We start from the raw sequence: 22,078 nt of genomic DNA on the forward strand, positions 1-22,078 counted from the left end.
AACTGGGCCTCCCAGGGGCCCAAATACTTTTTACCTTTACACACAGAGATCTTAAAATAGGAAGCATTTCATTTCCTCTACCAAGTCAGCAATGCTGTGCTACTGGTAGAGTGGGCTGAGTTGCAGAACATGACAACTGTTCTCCTGTCTGTTCTATTTACTGTTCCCATCCTTAACAATATTTTACATAAGCTCATCTAACATTTCTGATTAGAAGTCCTGAAACTCACCTTATTCAAGATTTTAATATGCTCTTCTTCATATCTTATGAGCCCAAACATCACTTAATATCTCAGAAGTTGATGTATTATCTGGAAGTTCCCTGCACAGCTGCCAGAGATATCAAGTAGGCACAGCTCCTAGCCATCTCAGTCTAATTGAAATAATCAAAGACATCACCAGTTTACAAGTCAACTTCTGGTAGAGTTCTATTTAAAACAACATCTACCCTAAAAGGTTTTAGACATTCTAGACAAAAGTGTGATCTGAAATTCTATTCATGTGTTTACCCTGTACCGATATTCAAGACTTACAGAAGAGATGCTGCACAGCACAGCTGCTGTTTCCAATGGAAATCTAAGTGCTTGTTGGAATGAGAACGACTTCAGTTCCTGATTGTGAATATAGGCAAATATTCAACGACAAACAGCTACCTAACAATAAATGAAATTGTTTGAAATGTGTTGTCCATATGCTTGTTCAGCAATAGTGTCTCCGTTACAAGGTAGTGACAGTACTACTGCTTTCTTTCAGAGTCTTCATGCTATGGAAGGCCATGTGATGATAGCTTTCCTGCCAACTGTTCTCAACCAGTTGTTTAGGGTTCTTACTAGAGCAACCCAAGAGGAAGTTGCAGTCAATGTGACAAGGTAAAGAATTTGAAGTGCATGACGGAGTATAAATTACAATTGACTTATCACAAGTTTATAACTGAATAACATTTTTGCTATTCAAATCAGTTTTTCCATGACATTTCACTAGGTTTTTGTTTCTGACTTCCACTTAGGGTCATTATCCATATTGTTGCTCAGTGTCATGAAGAAGGCTTGGATAGCTACTTGAGGTCTTATGTCAAGGTAGGCAATGTTTTAAAAGTCAGTTGAATAGTGAATAGACTCTAAAAGGAGTGTATATATAGATGCACCTGTTCAATTGTTTCCTATCACGTCATGGTTTCCTATTATGTTCTGTTTTTCCTCCCAAAGTATGCTTATAAAGCTGAACCTTATGTTGCTTCTGAATATAAGACAGTACATGAAGAACTGACAAAGTCAATGACAACAATTCTAAAGCCATCTGCTGACTTCCTTACAAGCAACAAGCTACTTAAGGTATATATTGAACTATACTTTTTACTGTATAATCTCATCTGATCATAACTGAAAATTAGGAACAAATTGTGTTGAAGCAATTGTTCAATGCACATAGCAATTCTAAAGAATATTTTCTTTTCTCTGCAGTATTCATGGTTCTTCTTTGAAGTTCTGATAAAATCAATGGCCCAGCATTTGATAGAAAACTCTAAAGTGAAGGTATGTCAACTTCTGCAAAATGAAGTTACTCTAATAGCAATTTATGCAGTGTCTTCTTTCTTCAGCCACATTTTTTACTACATATTAGAAGAAAAAGACTTTTAAAATATAATGTCTACTCTAAGGAGAAGGAAAGACGGGGAGAGCAAAAGCAGGAGTCAACAGGGAGAAAAATCTATAGGGCTATGTAGAAAACTATTCTAAAGAGACAGAAGTCTTTTATTCTATGTATTAAAGGGATCTTCATAAATCTCTAGACCCTTTAGTAAGATCATTTAATATTCCTGATGCAGTGACTTAGAAACCAATAGTCAGCGCTCTAGACTTTGATGTAAGTACCACCGTTCTGCTCCCAGAAGAAGTAAAATTGCTTCTGATAGGTTCTTGGTGGTTCCAAGTAATGTATTTCACTGGTAGGCCAATAGTCATATACAGAAAGAACAGCTGAACTCGCTCATCTGGTGAACGGGCTCTCTGACTATTCAACACCACTTCTCAGGAAGCAACCTATGTCCAAAAATTGCTCTTCCTTCTGTGGCTGGCTTCTATATGAGCCCAGGGTGGCTCCTGAGTCCACCCTTTCCAGTCTCTGGAGAACACAGATGCCAAAAATTTGCCTGTGCTCCCTGAGCTAGCCACACCTCTTCACCAGGTGCTCAATCACCAGTTCACAGTTCCCCTGCAACTACCCAAAAATATGTGGTAATTTTTGTGAGCTGCATTGTAGCTCTGGTATTAAATGACTGAGTACAGTGGAAATGCAGTTTACAGACCATAAGCCTTGTATTTGAAGGCTGTTTAATCTAGAAATAGGTCTTTAGCTGAGTAGGGGAACGAGACATTTACATGGTACTAGTGTTACAGCTTGATATATCTTTTGACAGACTAGACCTTTGTCACTGGCTTCTTAAAAATAAACGCTCTAGGGAACTAGGACAAGTATTTTGTTTAGGATTTTTTAGAATACAAATATATGCACCAGAGGGCTTTTATGCGTGTGGTATAGTGAATCCTTCTGGACTTATGATATCAGACTTCTTGCTCATGTGTTATCTGAACAGCTGTTAGGAGATTTCTCACAATTTCTATCAAAAAGACAAAGCTTATCAACTACTAGTCAACAGAAATGCTGTTAATTTAAACCAAATTGAGCAAATTATTCAGATATTCTTGGTTTTTTTTTCTGTTTTAGTGATGTCTGTTTGAGAATTTAGGAAAAGACAGTGGAATCTACTAATTTAGATTTCCTTTACTGATTCGGTATCCCTTCAGAAAGGAGTTCTTGTCTCTGTTCATTATGTGAATTAAGCATTTCTTATTTCACTGCAGTGTATTTTGAGTTTATTATAATTATTTAAATTAATTATATTATTTAATTAATAAATTAAATGGAAATGAATAATTGATTAAGCAGAAAACATTCATTTTATTTAAAGTTTATAAAGTTGAAAATTTCCAGAGACGTCTGGTATTGAATTAGAATTGTGTGATTTAAATAACATTAGAGGAACTAAAATCATAGAATATTCTGAGTTGGAAGGGACCGATGGAGTCACAGAATCCAACTTTCAGCTCTGCACAAGACCACACAAAAATCAGTCCAAACGTCTGAGAGCAGCGTCCAAATGCTTCATGAACTCCAGCACTTGGGACAATCACTTTGCTCTACCTGCTAGCAATCCATGCTTGATGCACCCCAGCATACAGTTGGCCTTCCTGGCCTAGGCAGCCAGGAAGAGCAGTGCTGCTCTCTCCAATGTTGCATCTACCATGTCTCTGTGTATAGCCACTGCTGTTCCTTTCCAGGTGCAGAATCCAGCTCTTGCTCTGGTTAAACCTTGTGTGGTTTGTGGTTGCCCAGCTCTCTAATTTGTCTAGATCTCTCTGTAAGGCCTCTCCACTCTTAACACAGTCAATATCTCCTTTCAATTTATCATCATCAAACTTGCTCAGAATACCTACATCCAAGTAATTATATTAGTAATAGTAACTAGTAATATAACTTGTAATATAACCAGTAATTAATACTAGTGTCTGGCATCCAGCCTGATGTAAACTCATTTACTCTTAACTTTTTGGGTCCATCAGCCAATTGCTCCTTCATCTTATTATGTTTTTGTCTATCTGTATGATAGACAGTTTCTCCAGAAGGATACTGTACGCAACAATATCTGAAATCCAAAAAGATAGCACCTACTGGCTTCCCTTGATTGACTAAATGGATGACCTTGTCATAAAATGAACTTTAGCATGTTAAACAGGACTGATAAACCTACACAAATCCTCACAAGTTTGGAAACAGCGTACTGGTTTGAAAAAACCTACAGAGAAACCACTGACTTGTTCTCATGCAAACCCATTCCCTTAACTTAATCGCAAATTTATTTCTAGAACAATTATTGAAATCAGATGGTGCATGAAGTAAGTATGGTAGAATATAATCTTTTTTAAAGCAGGAATCTGTATAAACAAACAGAAGACAAATGAAATTCACTTCTCAGAATGACTCGACTGATGTCCACGGTTTTAGTATTCTCTCCATTACTCTGCATCTCTCCGTTAATCTGCATCTCTTACATGGCGAGCTACCATGGCTACCATTGATGATCATTCACATTACTAAAAGTTTTATTATTATTTATTTCTTCCACAAGTGACTCATCTGCTCAAAGCTGATGAACCTTTACTGACCCATGTGATCCTACAAACAAATTATATTTGGAGAGCAACAGCAAATGCATCAGAGGAACAAATTCAATTTAACAAGATTTTTGTTTGGGAGAAAACAAATTGGTAAAAGAACAGTATGTCAGCAACAGATGCCAGAGATACATAGATTTGATTACTTTGTAAAGCACGATCATAAATAAGGCAGACTGAGCAAATACTGTTCGTGGAAAAAAACATGAATTTTCAAAGTACTGACTGCTAATTCATTTTATTTGTGATTCCAAGTTGCCAGAAAGAATTAGGTAGACCACAAAAATGTGATCCAAGTACTGATGGCACTTTCCACTTTAAGAACTACAGTGTTTTCGTAGATCTTAGCAGGTTCTATAGGTGTAAATCTAAGATGGTACTAGCTTATATAGGGATTTTCTTATACACCACTGAAACTACCAAAATGTTGCTGCAATTTTTAATTAGGACTTACAGACATTGCTGTAGAAGTGTGTAGTAATCATACTTAATTTAAAACAAACTAAACTCGATACTGGAAAATATTTTTCCATTTTATATTTGTTTGCACTCCTTGCTGTATCAGTTTATTACTGAACTTAATTCAGGTTGAATCATGAAATCACAGGATGGCTTAGAAGGGGACCTTAAGAAATCATGAAGTTCCAATTCCCTCACCATGGCCAGGGTTGCTGCACACTGGGCAACCAGGTTGGCTCCTGTGCCTCACCGCACTCACAGTGAAAAATTTCTTCTAAATATTTAATCTAATTCTCTCCATTTGTTTAAAAACCATTTTAGTTATTTTATCTCTACCTGCTTGCATAAGAAGTTGGTCTCCCTCCTGTTTATAAGCTCTTCTTAAATACGGGAAGGTTGCAATGAGATCTCCTTAGAACCTCTTCTCCGATTTAAACAAGCTCGACTTCCTAAGACTTTTTTCATAGGAGAGATGCTCCAGCCATAATGATCACCTAGTTTCAAGCCCCCTGCTTTGTGCAGGGTTCCCAACCACGAGACCAGGCTGCCCAGAGCCACATCCTGCTTCCAGGGATGGGGCATCCACAACCTGCTTGGTTGGCAATCTGTTCCAGTGTGCCATCACCCTGTGTGTGAAAAACCTCCTCCTAATATCCAACCTAAACCTCTCCTGTCCCAGTTTAAGACCATTCCCTCTTATCCTATCACTATCCACCCAAGATAAACAGCCATTCCCCCTCATCTTCCATACATTCCCTTCAAGTACTGGAAGGCTGCAATGAGGTCTCCCCGGAGCCTTCTCTTCTCTGTCTCTCTCCAATTTACAGGAGGGAGGCAAGGTTCTTTGATATGTGTATACCCGGCATGAGTTTAAGAAACAACAGTTCAAATGTTGGTCTGACCAGTTTATTACAAATCTTAATCAGGGAGAAGGGGAAGGGATGGACAGACAATTTAGGGTGATGGGAAAGGGAAGGTGGGCAATAGAAAAGATAAAAAGAGGCAAGAATTGTGTAAAGCAGGGATAGTCACCACAAGGATCCAGCAGCAGTTCTGTTGCGAGATGTTCCGATGGTCCGAGGCAGAAGTTGGGGGTAGGGGTGAGAGCAGCAGCAGCATGGCCAGCCTTGGGCAGTAAGTGGGTAGCAAGAAGGAGCTGCAGGGTAAGTCCAGGAGCAGGCAGCAGGATTCAGTGGCTGAAGTTACAAAAAGCATAGTTGCAGAATAGCAACATCTGTTTTTCAAGACAGAAAATGGAGTGTTAAAATCCAGCTACTGTGCATGAGTAAGCTGGTACTGCTTTGGAAAGGAAAACAGGGAAAATTCGAAGATTCCCATTTATTCTTAGCTTCTTTTGTCAGAAGTATTTTAGTATAGAACAGTATTATTACTTTACACTTACAAACTTGTATGCATATGGCTTTCCTATCAAACCGAAAATATTTGCTTGTTTGAAGTTCTAATAACGCAGTATTTTCTTTCAAACAACCGTGCTTTTTTTCTCCTTATTTTAAAATGGCTCAGAAAAACCTTGAATTTAATAAAAATGTTATTTTAAATTATAATGAGAAAAAGAATTGCAAACTTTGATTCTCCCTTCCCTGTCAGGTTATTTTTTATCTTACCTTAAATAAGCTTTCTGATGTATTTTATTGTTATAAGCTGTATTAAGTGCATGTCTGAATTTTGTCTACCAGCTGTTGCGAAACCAGCGATTTTCAGCTTCCTTCCATCATGCAGTTGAAACAGTTGTCAATATGTTAATGCCACACATCACTCAGAAGTACAGAGACAATCCAGAGGCTTCAAAAAATGCAAACCATAGCCTTGCTGCCTTCATAAAAGTAAGTATGTGAGTGACTTGGGTTTTGAGTTCACTGTTTCTATAATACTGTTTCGTCATAGATTTTAAAGAACTTTGAAGTCAACTTATATAAAACTGAGTGTGCATAATGCTTTTGAAGTTTATTTTCACAGCCAGGTTAAAATGCACTGAAGTATGATTTGTCTTCTCTATTGAAACAGCAATCTGTTCAAAAGTTTGATTTTCATGAGTTTGTATTTTATCAAAACTTTATTTCCTGTTGTTTTCCCCATTCAGATATCATCTTGTTACTCTCTAATCCAACAAAATCTTCATGCACTAGGTTGTGTTTTATTTACACATATTTTATATGGAGAGGCTTACAGTATCTTTCTTTTTTCAACCATTACGAACCAGCTGGGAGAAAAAAGGATGGGAAATGAAATGATAGATGAAGCTGTAGTGGTCTGTCATCTTTGTTTATGCCAAGATAGATTTCTTATCCTCTAACAGCTCTTCTGTTTTTAATTTGTTTACGTTCTGAATTCTAAGGAACAATTTGGTATGTGTATGTATGTACTAAGTTTGTTTTGTTTTTTATATCCAAATTGACTGAAATATCAATAGTGTGTTCAGAAAATTTAACTAGTAAGGTACAGAAATATAATAAGTGGATACTGAAACATTATTTAATCATTTGTATCTTGTTTTCTTTTTTTGTTTGCTTTTTTTTTTTTTCCCCAGAGGTGTTTTACTTTTATGGATAGAGGTTTTGTTTTCAAGCAAATCAATAACTACATCAGCTGCTTTGCACCAGGAGATCCAAAGGTATTCTGCTTTTAAACAAAATCATTTTAGGAATTGCTTGTTGCATATGGGTAGAGTTTTACATGACGTCTTCAGATTTATGTCTAGCTCCATTTAAGCATGTTTCTTAGAAGTCTCTACACTAAATCTATCTATCTATCTATCTATCTATCTATCTATCTATCTATCTATCTATCTATAAAGTGATATCTATATATATATATTTCATGGAATCACTTTTTCATATCTTGATTCCCATCTCCAGTTACGACTTGATCACCATAGAGCATATATACTACTCCAGAATATAGAACATATACTGCCCTCTAGAAAAATGGAGAGTGGGCAACACTAAGCAGGAGTTTCTAGCATGAATGCAAAAGGCTGAGGTTGGAGGCATTCTTTATGTGATCTTTGATTTCTGATAAGTTTCTATCAGTTTACTGTAGTGGAAAGAACATGTACCATTGGTACAAGGGATTTCTTCTGTGAATTCAAACTTCCCTAAAATCCATATATAATATATTATAGTATGTTATATGTCCAAGTAAACTTGTACATAGTAAGGTGTGATTAGAACATACCCAGCTGTCAAGTATGAATTGTTCTGAAAGTACATTTTGATGAGCTACAGAACATTAACAGGTCTCTAATCCCTTGCACTGCAGTATTGCAGGAAATCACTCTCACGTGTAAGAAAGCTATAATGTTAATCAATTTACTGCATCGGTTGTTTAAGCTTATACGTTTTTTTTGCAGACACTTTTTGAATTCAAGTTCGAATTTCTCCGTGTAGTCTGTAATCATGAGCACTACATACCTTTGAATCTACCAATGCCGTTTGGAAAAGGCAGAGTTCAGAGATACCAAGGTAAATTCTTTCAAAGATGTGTATGTTGTGTTGCTTAGGTGTCACTGTTTTAAATGGAAGCCTCAAGTATTAATCTCTTCCTTTAAACTGAGAGAATAATTTAGGTATAATAATCTGTACAAAGTATATACTTATTAGAAGATATGGTAAAGTGTGTTTTTGACTCTTGTCTCCCTTTCCTGTTCTGATATTAAGTTTTGAGTGTAACAAAACTTTCATCAAGGTGATAGAACAAGATTTGGGAGTACAGGCTACACAGCAGCATAGAGCTTGTGTTTGTCCTTGGCTTTTTCCTTTTATTCCTAAAGGAGCAGCAAATCTAGAGAAAATAGTGGTTCTGATTACGTAGTAAAGAATGATTTAAAATCCTGTTCCCCGGTGACCTAGGATTTTAGCCAGAATAAAAGACCTTTATCTGAGATCTTTCTGGCCCTGTTTTGGTATCCCAAGCAGCGGAACTTTCAGGTGATGTGAATCGTTTCTGTGTGCATTTCAAGGACTGTAGAAAGGCTGTGCTTTCTGATTTCTTGGATTCCTATTTTGGGAGAGTTTCTCTTCAGTTCTGTATTTACTACATAAAAGAGATGGATTATTTTATTCCATAAAATACTTCTAAAGTATTTTTAAAGCAGTTTGACTTTACTCTGTCAGATCTGCTTTGTTGTTTTTGTTTTTTTTTTGTATGGGCATATGTGTCTATAATATATTTATCTATGTGACTTAGCATGGATTTATATTTAGTAATGGATATTAAATACTTTGTGATATAAAATTGCATTGTAATGATTTGACTTCTGTAATAAAATATTCTTTAATCCCAATTCTGCTGAAACTGACACTAAATATGTAAATATTTCTGGAAAATGTAATGCTTCTGATTGATCTTGGAAAAACAAATGTCTGCTATATTAATGCACTTCTAATTTACATATTTCTAAGCTAACATATTTAAATACATTCATGTTCTTCTGTGTAAACTGAGAAGAAATTGCTTCACTTGAAATTTATGAGGCACGTGTTGTCTCTTACACTTCTAGTATCTACAGCAAATATGGGGGAATATTTTCTTAGAAAATATGAATTAACGTAAGATCACAGGTGTTAGCAGGATTTATCATCTATATTCATAACCAATGGTTTTGGAAGATAGACAATGAAGAAAGAACTCAAAAGTGCAGTATGGAAATCTAAATGTGCTTTTAATTCATGTTTGGCGTGCAGCCTTTCAAGCTTACTAACTTGGGGCTGAACTGTAGAATAAAATCTAAATTCTCCTTCTACCCCACAAAGTTATTTCTGAAGGATAGGATGTTCATAGCCTTTATGCCCTGTGTGCCGTTCCAGTGTACGAATGTAGATTTAAGTTTAATATGTAGCTATAAGGCGCTGGTCGTGGTAAGCTTAGAAGGAAGACTCTTGCATATTGGACAGTATCTTAAGAATACACAATTTGGATATATATGTATTCTCATATGCTTATATTTCTCTATTTTCTGCTGATTGAATATAGCTTGCAATTGTTTAATGCATAGTTATGTGGTTAACTGCGTGTGTGTGAGTATTTATGATATATACAAATGTCTGAACATGAATTTGTCAATAACCTTTGTGTTCAGCCTTAAGTTAATTGATAAATTATTTAAATTATACCATTCCTTACAAGGAATTTCTGCTTTATTTTCAGACCTTCAGCTGGATTATTCATTAACGGATGAGTTTTGTAAGAATCACTTCTTAGTGGGGCTGCTTCTAAGGGAGGTGGGAAATGCACTGCAAGAGTTCAGAGAAGTGCGGCAGATTGCTATTAGTGTGCTCAAGAATTTGATGATAAAGCACTCTTTTGATGATAGATATGCGTCCAGGGTAAGTGTATTTCTGTGTCAGTAGTACAAAATGATAAATACTGTGTGCACACTTTCAGAGAGTTTTTTCTTCTTTCACAAAACATATTAATTGGCAGCCGTGCTGTTTGAGTTCAGACTACATCTGTGATGAAAATGAATGCTGACTGCAGCTAAAACAATTTGTAGGCCCCAATATTTTTACCGAAGAGGACCCACAAGGCATCTTTTTAGAATAATTACGTTTATTATATTTTGATAGTCGTTTTTTGGTATATTTTGGTAACCACTGTGTTTAGATATATATAACGACTATTTTTAAAGCTCTTAATTTCATCAAGTGCTAGCTGTTAATATTTGATAATTGTCTGTACATCATCTACTGCTGGTAAACTGAATATAAGAAAAATGCTGTTGTGAGTTGATCAAGCTGACATAAGATTACTTTACTTGGTTAGTCTTAGCTGAAATTATATTCCTGTAGAGACTTTTTCTGTGTTATATTGAAACAATAAATAAAATGACCTAATTATAGTGAATACAGTGAGGACCACTACTTTTTCCACTTGGGAATTTATAAGTGTGAACTCTAGCTTAACAAATATTTATTAAATGTTCTTTTCAAACTGTTTAGCTCCATCAAGCACGAATAGCCACTATGTACTTGCCACTCTTTGGATTGCTTATAGAAAATGTCCAACGAATCAATGTTAAAGATGTGTCTCCATTTCCTGTTAATCCTTCCAGCAATGTGAGTGACCGTTTCTATTTGATATTCTGATTATTTTTTATCATATTTTGTTGGTTGTATGTGTATAAAATAATATATACTTTCAGGAAAAAGCTCCACAAGTTCCAGAATTCTTGGAGTTTGTTTACTTTGTACTTGATTGAAAATTTTAGTTACATTTTATGATTTTGATTGCCCTTCCTCTGGCCCAGCTAAGTCATGCCTGACATCATAGTTGGCTACATTCAATAAATGCATCATAACTTGCTCTTCAGTTGATCCTTTGAAGATTTGTGGAGAATGTCAGGCCACAGTCTAACACAGTGTAAATCTAATGTCATTTGATTACAGTACTGTGTAGCATCTTGCTATTTCTGTGTCTCTAGTGTAAGCTTCTATCATTCTGTTAACAACTGTAGACCACACAGGATTGGACCTGCTGCGTCTTATTGTCTGTGCTAACAAGAGCAGCTAAAGAAGTTGAAGGAATAGTGTTGTTGGAGTGTCAAAAACAAAAAAAGTCAAACCCCAGAACCAACCAGGAGTATATTGAAATGTTATAGCTCTATACAATTATCAAATTTGAGATTTAATAATTAATGAGTTTATTTTGATTATTTCTGTATTTTGCTCTGGGTCTTTTAGAATTGTCTATATTACAGTGGGATGGTAAGTTGTATGGAATACTCATATCCACGGGGTACACATGCCCCTGAACTGAAAGTCAGGGACAGGGAGCAGAATAAACCCTCCATAGTTGAAGAGGAAACAGCAACCTGCTATTCCACCTGGACTATTGCAAGTCTATGGGCTGAATGGGATCCTCCTGAGGGTACTGAGAGGGAAATGGCCAAGTCATTTCTCATCATTTATCAACAGTTCTCATCAACCAGGGAGGTTCCAGAGGACTGGAGGCTAGTGAATGTGAATCCCATCTACAAGAAGGATCAGAAACTACAGGCCTGTCAGCCTGACTTTGGTATCAAGGAAGATCTTGAGTTGGGAGGAAGTGTTGATCTGTGTTAGGATAGGAAGGCCCTACAGAGGGATCTGGACAGGCTGGAGCAATGGTCTGAGTCCATTTATATGAGATTCAAATAGACCAAGTGATGGGTCCTCTACTTTGGTCACGGTGACCCCAGGTAATGCTACAGGATTGGGGTAGAGTGGCAGGAAAGATGTACAGAGGAAAAGGATCTGGAGGTGCTGGCTGACAGTTGGCTGAATGTGAACCGGCAGTGTTCCCAAGTGGCCAAGAAGGCCAATGTTGCCCTGGTTTGTATCAGAAATAGTGGAGTCAGCAGGAGCAAGAGGGTGGTAGTTTCCCTGTACTTGGCACTGGTGAGGCTGCACCTAGAGTACTGTGCTCAGTTTTGGGCTCCTCACTGCAATAAGGACAATGCAGCACTGGAGTGTGTCCACAGAAGGGCAGCAAAACTGGTGAAGGTCTGGAGCACAAGTCTTATGAGGAGCTGCTGAGGGAACTGGGGGTGTTTAGTCTGGAGAAGGAAAGGCTCAGGGGAGACCTTATCACTCTCTGCAATGACCCAAAAGGAGGTTGTGGCGATATGGGGATTGGCCTCTTCTCCCTTGTAACAGTGAGGTAGTGGCCTGAAGTTGTGCCAGTGGAGGTTCAATTTGAATATTAGGAAGCATTTCGTCTCTGAAAGAGTGGTGAGGCATTGGAACAGGCTGCCCAAGGGAAGTGGTGAAGTCACCAGCCCTGGAGGTGTTCATGAAATGTGGAGATGTGGAACCTAGGTATGTGGTTTAGTGAGAATGATGATGTGTTGAGAGTTGGACTAGATGATCTTAGAGGTTTTTTCCAGTTGTAATGATTCTGTCGTTCTATGTAGTAAATTCTGAATTAGAAAATAAAGTATGTATTACTAACTAAACCCATAATGTCAGAAAACAATAATCATATTTTCCTTTATTTTTTTTTTTTCCCCTAGCAGAGTGCAAAGGATGATGGGCTTAATTTGCCGACTGCGAATCAGCTGGTGACACCACAAAAAACAGTAAACACACTGGATAATAATCTTCCTAAAGATCTGTTTGGTGTTATCTCTGGCATTGGTAAGCTCTTAAAGAAATTAAACCAAAAAAGGAAGAAGTTTTCTTTTGTCACTAGTAGTAAATGTCCTGCTTTTTCAGTATGCACTTGTGTGGAACCCTAATACAGTCAGTTATTCTGTCTAGAATTCAGTCTGCAAATGAGGTATATTTGTGTATTTTGTTTTATTTTGTTTTTCTGTTTGAAAGTAAAGCTGGTTTTTGGAAAGAACTACTTTCTTAAAAAAACTTTCCCCTCATCAAAGTTGGTGGTGCTCCATAGGCTGCAGAGAAATAAAAGACAAGACTATCCTTAGTCACTTACATCAAGAGTGCCATGTTACATGGCTTTGTAAATGACCACCTCTGTGTGGAATGCTCATTGTGCATACTCATGGCTATCCTCTTTTTTTACTTGTTTTTCTGTTTGTTGTTATCTGTTATAATTAGTTGCATCAGTTACTAGTCAATTAAAAAATGATGAGGAAAAGAAAGTTTCTGCAGATGTGTCATATAAGTGTGTATATATTGATAGGTCTGCTTTTAGATACATCTGCATGTATTTCTACATAGGTCTGTAAGTGTGTATATGTATACATGTACATATCTGCTGAAAATATACCAATTGATCTCCATTAGAAGTATTTACATTGAATTATTTGTCTTCTTGAGAAATATATACATGTATAGGGGGGTTAGAAGTCTGACTACAGAGTAACTTTTTACTGTATATGCACTGCTTGAGATTTTTACATTTTCTTTGTTTAGCTTCTCCATACACTACTTCAACTCCAAATATTAACTGTGTGAGGAACGCTGACTCAAGAGGCTCTCTTATAAGTACAGACTCAGGAAACAGTCTTCCTGAAAGACACAGTGACAAAAGCAATTCCCTTGACAAGGTAAACAAGCAAACAAAGAAAACCCCTCAGAAAGAACAACAAAGTACTCACTGAAGGGTACTCCTGAAATTTTAAGCTAACTTTTGTTATCTCCACTGGGACTGGGCGTTCAAGAATAACTTCAGAGCAGAGTTTTCATAAGCTTTTATTTTATCTTTTTTCTTTTGAGAAACACATGCCATATGAGCTCTTCTAGCAGTGTTTTTATTAAGCTGTTCTGCAGGAAATGCAGTCTGATTTCCAATTTAGAAACATAAGCAAGCACTTGTTTTTTTTCCCTTTAGATGAGGGCATGGGGTTACAAGCATTAAATATTGCCTGTGAGAACTGAACTCTGGTTACGCGAGATTTTTTGGAGGTCATCACTCTGTCTGTTGAACACACAATATATGTAATATATGTACTTTATAAATCAATTACTGTGAATTCTCTAACTATACTAAACCATTTCATTTGGAACCTGTTACAAAGTAGGACTTTTGGTTCTGGTAGCTATGAGTTACTCAGTCATGTCTATCTAGAGCTTACATTTGTGCTGTGATCACATTTCATTTTCTTAGATCTTGTTGTGCATGTCACAACGTGATAACTTTTTCCCTTGACCCTGACATGCCTTCGTGTGGCAGAGAGAGAAGCTTCTCAGAAGGCACTCTGCTCATGCTATGCGTCCCGATGGAGGAGAAGAAGAAAATTCTCACCCTGCAAAGAAAAACCGTGTTACTATGGATTTTTCGCTTCTGACAGTTCCAGTTTTGCCAGAGAAAATTATGCATGCTGCTTTCTCTCTTCAGTTACAAGAAGTATTTGATTTTTGTGCTTGGTATAGTTCAGCTACTGAGTGAAGTGTGATCAATAGTTTTGCCACTTTTGCAACAGTTGAATCTCAAGGCAAATATGTACAAAGCAACCATGTAAATTACCAGTGAATTCCAAACCTGCAATAGTTCGTGTAAGTAATTTAGTGAAGTCAGAACTATCCAGTCAGCTTAACTATTAGCAGAATTTGAGTCTTATACTTCTTAATATAAATATGTCTAAATATTAATATAAATATGTCTTCTTTGACAATCTTTGACAGAAATGCCTTGGGCACATGCTGTTGCTAAATGGCAATACCATCATCTATTACTTAGTTTTTATGCTGTTAATTACTAACGTGCGGTGTTTTCACTAAAAGAGTTTTCAAAGGAGTCAAAATCCTTTGAAAATTCTGCTCTGGTCTGCCAGTTTAGGTAATAGAGAGTTCATGTTTTGCATGCTGTCAGTATCTTGCGTTGAATAATACTGAATTCTGGCTTCTTAGTCATTGCTTTCCAAACTTTCTGTTAGATCAGTTGTTAACTGCATGTATCTTTAAATTTTTGCTCATTGCTTGGTTTTATCCTAGTTTTCAATCAGAATAACCTGTAGAACTAGACTTGTGGAAAAAGAATTTTCTAGAAACTATTGCTATTTTAATATGATCTTCTTTATGTGCTACTGAGATTATTTTAACCTAAACTTGTAAGTAGCTATAATACTAGTTTTATCTCTGTACACTTTCAACTTTTAGAGAGAGTTCTATTTCTAAATGGTATCAAAATTATAGAAAACTCAAAAATCATTTTCTGTTCTGTTACCCATTAATTGCCTGTTCTGTTTCAGTTTGCCTAAAACTGTATAGAAGTACTTCCTTGTTCACTGAAGATACTCCATTTATTTAAAATTAATGGTTTTGGGGACTTTTAGAATCAGAAGTGATCAGGTTTATGCAGGTGTCTACTTCCTCCTAAATTAATTTCTGTCTAGTATTATTATAACATCATGTAGTTTCCATTCATACAATAGCTACTATACGAGAGATTGCATAGGTTGCTTTGAGAACAGGCATCATCTCAAAGGGCTCAGTAGTCGATTGATGTGTGTGCTGCAAAGTGTCATAGATTAGCAATTCTCTTACTTTCAGTGAGGAGTGTTCCTGGAAGGACTATTCTTTCTTTGAGGTATTGGAACTCAGTTTGAGAAACCAAGTGCTTTTCTCCCTCATATCTATGTTTTTATTTTCATTTTTATTTTTGTTTTGTTTTTCTAATGTTGATATAAAGGATTGCTTCCTATGCTTTTATGTGTCCTTAAAAAGTTGATGAGTCCAATGCCAGCAAGCTTCTGTGTAGAAACTGTTGCACAAATCAATTATAGCAGAATGTTAACTTTCCAGAAAATAGTTTAAATGACTGGTTCATCTTCCACTGGGTTAAGTACCTTCATATTGGAAGGGAGGAAATAGGCAATGAAAAGGGTAGAATATATCCTTTAAACATTCAGCTTCATATTGAGGATTTTAAAAAACTTGACTGTGTAAAAAATGATTGTTTTATAAATTGCCTAAAGCTCTATTTCTATATTCTCAGTTCTACTTTTCTTTCTGTAACTCTTTATGCAGTAAATATTTTGTAAGTTGTCAAGTTGTCATGTATATATATATATTTTTTTTCTTTATGGACAGATTTTCTGATTTTCTTCAGTACTGAGTATTGTAGATTACCTTCTCACAAGTGTAGGAACTTTATAAAAGGGAAGGAAGAGTTTTGATTTTTTTTAAGGCAAAGGCAGATTATTTATCAGTAGATGGTCTTCCAGCATGCACACTATTCCCATACATGTATGCTTCCCTGCGGATTCTTCAATTTTCAGTAGAATTGTGTGGAGTCAGGTCTGCCTGCAGTTCAGTGTAAGATCCTCAAAAGCAAAGAAGCACGTATGTGTTGCCTAATAGCGAGTATTTTTGAAGTATTTACACTAAGTAGAAAGGGTATGCCTCAGTTTACAGTCACTTTTTAGGTAACTTCTTACATGTCTTCCCTGGGGGAAAACTTGTGTTAAGAGGGAAATGAAAGTAAACAGAAGTCAAGAGGTTTAATTTCCATACTTCATGCCTATAGTGTGTTTTTTAGAGGCCTGTCTCTACATAAAACATTTTTGTCTCCATTCTGAGATCCTTCTTCTGTTGCAGGAATTAATAAGGCAATTTTAAAGCATTTTAGTTCGTTATCAGCTAAGGAACATTTCAGCCAAACTGTTGATTTTCTTTTCAGAACCAACAGAGCAGCACCTTAGGAAGTTCTGTAGTTCGATATGACAAACTCGACCAAGCAGAGATCAAGAGTCTGCTCATGTGTTTCCTTCACATCTTGAGAAGTATGTCAGAAGGTAGGTATATTTCAAAATTGTGTGCTGGATTTATGCACGTGACTTAATACCTTTTGTAACCTCACAAGCCATTTTTAGATTATTGAGATCCTAATGATCTGAAAACCAAGAACAGCTTTCCAACTCTCTACTTGATGCTGTTTTGTGCTTACTGCCTTTGTCTTGTTATTCATATTTTTCATTTTCTTAGATGCACTATTTACTTATTGGAACAAGGCTACGAAATCTGAGCTCATGGACTTCTTCACAATTACAGAGTAAGATTTTTTTTCAGTTTATCATAAAATCATACATTTTGCTATGCTGTTAAAATCGTGAGTATAGACATAAATGTGCATGTGTTACTCTTCATTGTTTGAAAAGCAATACCACAGTCATTCTTGATTAGAAATCCTTAGCTTGATGTGCACTATTGCATGTTTGTGGAACTCCGTAATGGTTTCTGGAATTAGGCTATGCAGAAATGACCTCAAAGTTCCTAAATAGTAAGCAGTAGTCAGAATTTCATTGCTTGTGCAAGAGGAATGGACTGTCTTGTTGACTTTCCTGCACTCAAATGCATCTCGTAATGCAAACTTGTGCAATGGCTATATATGAAAATTATTTGAATCAAATAACTTTGGAAACAAAGGGATATGAATTGTATTCCTAGCTTTCTTCTTGCATCTTGGAAACGAAATATATGATGAAACCATTATTTCTTATTAGCTGTTACATTTTGGCCTATCCACATCTAGTATTATTTATTCATGAAAACTGACTGATAGATAGAAAATAAAGAAGGTGCTATTGACTGGAAGTGATGCAACATAGAAACCTTTCTGCATGTCTTGTTTCACTGATTTGTTTTCCTTCACTTCAGTTGTTACAGGCACGGTCACTGTAATATCGGTAATTAATTGTTATGTAATGTGATACTCAAAGTTCATTTTAGAAATATGTTACAAATAGTGTTTTAATTCAAACACTGAGTGCAGCTGGCATTATACTGATTGCACTGGGAACAGAACTGAGCAGGTAAATGAACGCAGGTGGTAGACTGTAGCATGAGGTATAAAGTGTATGAAATCAGTAAACATTGTTTTTCCCTTAATGACTGACTTCTCGTTTAAGGGCTAGATAGAATTAGTTTTTTATCTAATCAGCAATCTCGGATTACCATCACAATATCAGTTTGAGGAATACAAAACAAAATTCCCATCTTAGAATCATGGAATTTCGGTTAGAAAAGACCGTTAAGATCTGATGGTGCAAATAATGTCCCCAAGTGCCACATCTGCACAGAAATTAGACCAGATGGCCTCCAAACGTCCCTCCCAACCTCAATCATTCTGTGATGTTGTGCCGTAACATTTGAACTTGGTGTTAATAATTTTCTAATGTACTCTTTTTTTTCGTTATTTGACTCTTCCAGCTTGTCATTGCAAGACTCGTACGAGCTGTTTTGATGCAGAAAAGTAGAGATTGTTGTGCTTTTTTTATACTAAGCCCAATTTAACTAAAACAGCAACCATTCATGATTGATTTCAGAGGATTTGTGTCCAGTTATTCTTGGCGGGGGACTGGAAACTAATTTTAAGGGTTAGAGAGATTAAGTTTTATGGCATAAGAGTTTAAAGTTAAACAAGAAAAAAAAAAGCTGAGTAATTCCAATGAACATAAACTTACAAAGGATTATTGTGTTATTTTTCTGACTTTTTATGTGTTCTCTGTAGAGTATGCTTACATCAGTTCCAGTACATGGGAAAACGATACATAGCCAGGTACTGTGTGGAATTTAAATGTTACTGTCTTGTCCACTATGAATAATAGCCTGTACAGCACTGTATCCTCTAAAAGTCATAATGGGTGCAAAACTCTGCTACGAATAAGTCATTATGGGAGTAGAGATGTTATTGTAAAATTATACATAACAGTTTGAAGTAACGTTACTGTATTAACAGTTCTGAAGCAGATACCAGACTTCTAGGTAGGATACAGAATGGTGTGTGCTGTGTTTACTATAAATTACTTGGCAGTTCACCCACCCCTCCTACTATCTTTTCACTGAAGACTTTTTTCCTTGAAGTAATGTTTTATCATTTTAATATTTCATTTTCACTTGGCCATAAAACCACGTCAATTGAAATGTTAGAGAAATTTAATAAAGTGTCTCCAATGAAAGGTGAGTAGTAGACATTTCTACTCTGCTGTTTCTCAGTTCAGAGTCCCAAGTAGGTACCGGTATGGTTCCCTTTGGCTGCTGTTTAAAAGAAAATCTCAGAAATACGCATATAGTATGTATTTCTTTCAAAGTAATGCCTCCTATTTATTTCATGGAAACAACAGGAGATACATAAAGCACAAAAGCACTGTTTGATAGAGCAGATTCTCAGCTCCAAAACACTATTGTCCAACATAGTCAGCACCATTAGCTGTGCGTTTTCATCAGCAATGAACAAGAGCCTGCATGCTGCACTCATAAGAATCTGCACCAGTGGAAGTGACCCACTGTCGCCACTGCTGAAACTCATCACCACTGCCTCAATGTACTCACACCCGCCATTCGGTCTCCCGAAATGTTTAACAAGCATCAATGAATGTCAGTGGGTGCCGTGTTTTCTGCATGAAGGAATTCAGTGACAGCCCTTTGCTTCCATGTCAGATGTCATTCTGTCAGACTGCCCCTCTGCTGCCATCTGTCACACAGTCACAGTGTGTAATGGAATTTTGCTGGGAAGGTTCAGCCTCTGCTGTCATGTAACCACAGAGAGTCTCTAATATAGTGGGTTAACATCATAAAATGTGAGGCATTACTTTTGGAGCAGCCTTTGTACTCAAGTATTTGAATATATTTGCATTCGTGTATTCTTTCCTGCAAAGTACTTTTGTAAATAGAGTAAAATGTATCAATCTGTTTAGCCTTTGCACTGTGATATACACTGTGGTCCTGTTATAACTAAATTTGTTCAAATGCTGGTCCTCTTGAGTTTGGTGGGAGAGTAATTGCAGACCTTGGATGGGAAGGTATTCTAAGATGTTCAGTGGTGTGTGGATGTGTTTCTACAAACGATAAACATGACTACCTTCCTGGAATTTTCTCATCCATGTTTAAACAACTTAGAAAAGATAAATGATAATCAGCAAGCAAGACAAATCTGTCTTTCTTAAGGCTTTGATTTTAACCGTTGTGTTCTAAAATACAGAATATTTACAGAAGTCTGTAATTTTTAGGCTTTTTGTAAAAAAAAAAAAAGAAAATAAAATGAAATAAAATGATACAAATATTTAAAACATATGAAAAAATGAACACCAAAACCAGCCAGCCAAAAAAAAAAGTTTAATTCCTTTGACTAGTTTTTAGAAAAGAACTGTCCTCCTTCCTTTTGTTTACTGATCTCTTAGTTTGTGTAGTGCATGTCATGCTAAACAAAGACTTATGCTATAGAAATCATTTGTGTTCTGCAGAAGTACCGAATTTCCCCAATTAATGTAGCTTTCTCGTCTTTCATGTTGTGACACTGAAGCATATGACAGTCAATGCACGTACTCTTAAAATACACAAATGACACAGAGTGAAAAGGAACAGGGAAAATATTCAGGCACTGGTTTTCATTTTTCATTAGCTCTGGTGGTGGTACACAGTAGGAATTTAGCTTCTACTGATTGCTAACACAGATCACCTTTCTGTTCTCTTCACTTGATTGCTGCAACTTTAACAAAGTGTATGGCTCTTCTCCCTTCCTGCTTGGGTAAGACATCTAAATTAATCCCTCGGTTAATTCCTCCTCCCTGTTGCATGTACGCTTTCTCATTTTACCATTATGTGTCTTTTTCTAGCTTTTTTTTCCTAAAATTTTTACGTAAGGTTTTGGGTTCCAAATATCTTTGGAATCTTTGTATTCTCAAATATTTATGTGCGCAAGAGCTCTGAAGTCAGTCTAGCATTTTCAGAGCAGCTACTCATGTGCTTTTGCTGTTGTGCTTTGAGGTTTTTAGGAAAGCATTTGCTGTGATGCTCCCTTGTTTTTTTTTAAGCTGCCTATTTTTGTTTTGTAAGTAAAACATTAAATAGGTTGCATTACGGCACTTCCTATAAAACTTGCTGTGCTGTAGCTGCTTAACTAACACTTCCTATCTTGCTGCTGATTGACATATCTAACTTTTGCTTCTATCCCATTTCACCCATCTTGCAGGAACCAGGAGGGGTTGGGATCCATAGTTCATGATCGAAAATCTCAGACATTGCCTGTTTCCCGTAACAGAACAGGAATGATGCATGCCAGATTACAGCAGCTGAGCAGCCTGGATAACTCTCTCACTTTTAACCACAGTAAGTCTCATGACATGGTAACATTCATCATCTTCAACCAGTACCACAACACCAGACAGGTCCCAGAGCCACACCAGTGCATTTCAATTTCAATTTTACTATTCTAGGTCAAAGGAATAACTGGAAAAAGTCGATGGTCTGTTCCCTTCTTTGTGATAAAACAATTGATGTGGCTGATGCCATAACATGGAGTGTGGTTAATGATACTATATTTTAAAAAAGCATTTTTTTCCTTTACAATTATATGCATTTGGACACATTGTTACAGAGTTTAGTTGTTTTCTATTTGCTTCATAAAGCTTCATTTTTTTCCCCCAACTCGGTCTTAATCTGAAAATAAAACTTAACACTTTGACCATATCTCCATGTTCTGACATCTCCTAAGGACAAATAAGGTTCTTAGAATTTCTACAGAGAATGTGAAGCCCGTGATTTAGTTTGTCTGGAAGTAAAAAAGCGTCCAATAATGAAGTGATTTTTCTGTTTTCAGTGTGAGAAAGATATCAAGTATTCTTGGAATTTCTGTAGACAATGGTAAGATTTAATCAGGTTGAAGTCAGCTTCTATAAGACTGCTGTATTGAAAACTAAATCTGCTTATGTCCTATCTTTTTAAATATGCTGCTCTTAAATCGCAAGTTATGCTTTATGTGAAGTATTCTGAAGCACCGTTTTGCAATCTTCAGCTTCAAAAGCAGTTATACTGGTTGACTAATCCAGTAAAAAGAACGCTAGGTCTCAAAAGGATGGTGTGCAGTAAAGCGGTTATTTGACTTTCACTATACTCATTTCTTGATTTCCCAAAGCATATCTAACTGTCACCTACAGATACTTAAAACCTTTTAGCTCATTATTTGTAACATAAAGCTACGGTTTA

The 22,078-nt window shown here is 36.4% G+C and overlaps 1 protein-coding gene across 19 annotated transcripts in view; it reads left to right on the plus strand.

Annotated features, from left to right (window-relative positions):
* DOCK9 (dedicator of cytokinesis 9) overlaps positions 1–22,078 on the plus strand; it is a 129,334-nt gene that overhangs the window by 88,011 nt on the left and 19,245 nt on the right. For 4 of the 19 annotated variants that reach the window (XM_085535799.1, XM_015851517.2, XM_015851510.3 and 1 more), the window contains exons 24-38: positions 754–869; positions 1,007–1,076; positions 1,206–1,331; positions 1,461–1,532; positions 6,389–6,535; positions 7,240–7,323; positions 8,062–8,173; positions 9,858–10,036; positions 10,649–10,765; positions 12,700–12,823; positions 13,568–13,701; positions 16,776–16,890; positions 17,081–17,147; positions 18,606–18,653; positions 21,066–21,202. In XM_085535799.1, coding sequence (XP_085391925.1) covers positions 754–869; positions 1,007–1,076; positions 1,206–1,331; positions 1,461–1,532; positions 6,389–6,535; positions 7,240–7,323; positions 8,062–8,173; positions 9,858–10,036; positions 10,649–10,765; positions 12,700–12,823; positions 13,568–13,701; positions 16,776–16,890; positions 17,081–17,147; positions 18,606–18,653; positions 21,066–21,202 — 1,648 coding nt within the window. Of the gene's footprint in view, positions 1–753; positions 870–1,006; positions 1,077–1,205; positions 1,332–1,460; positions 1,533–6,388; positions 6,536–7,239; positions 7,324–8,061; positions 8,174–9,857; positions 10,037–10,648; positions 10,766–12,699; positions 12,824–13,567; positions 13,702–14,327; positions 14,502–16,775; positions 16,891–17,080; positions 17,148–18,605; positions 20,622–21,065; positions 21,203–21,692; positions 21,737–22,078 lie in introns of all 19 variants that reach the window. The other 15 variants (XM_032442024.2, XM_015851511.3, XM_015851509.2 and 12 more) reach the window with 7 other exon arrangements.

The sequence above is a fragment of the Coturnix japonica genome, chromosome 1 (genome assembly GCF_054131305.1).
Source record: "Coturnix japonica strain WE chromosome 1, WE-NBRP24, whole genome shotgun sequence".
NCBI lineage: Eukaryota > Metazoa > Chordata > Aves > Galliformes > Phasianidae > Coturnix > Coturnix japonica.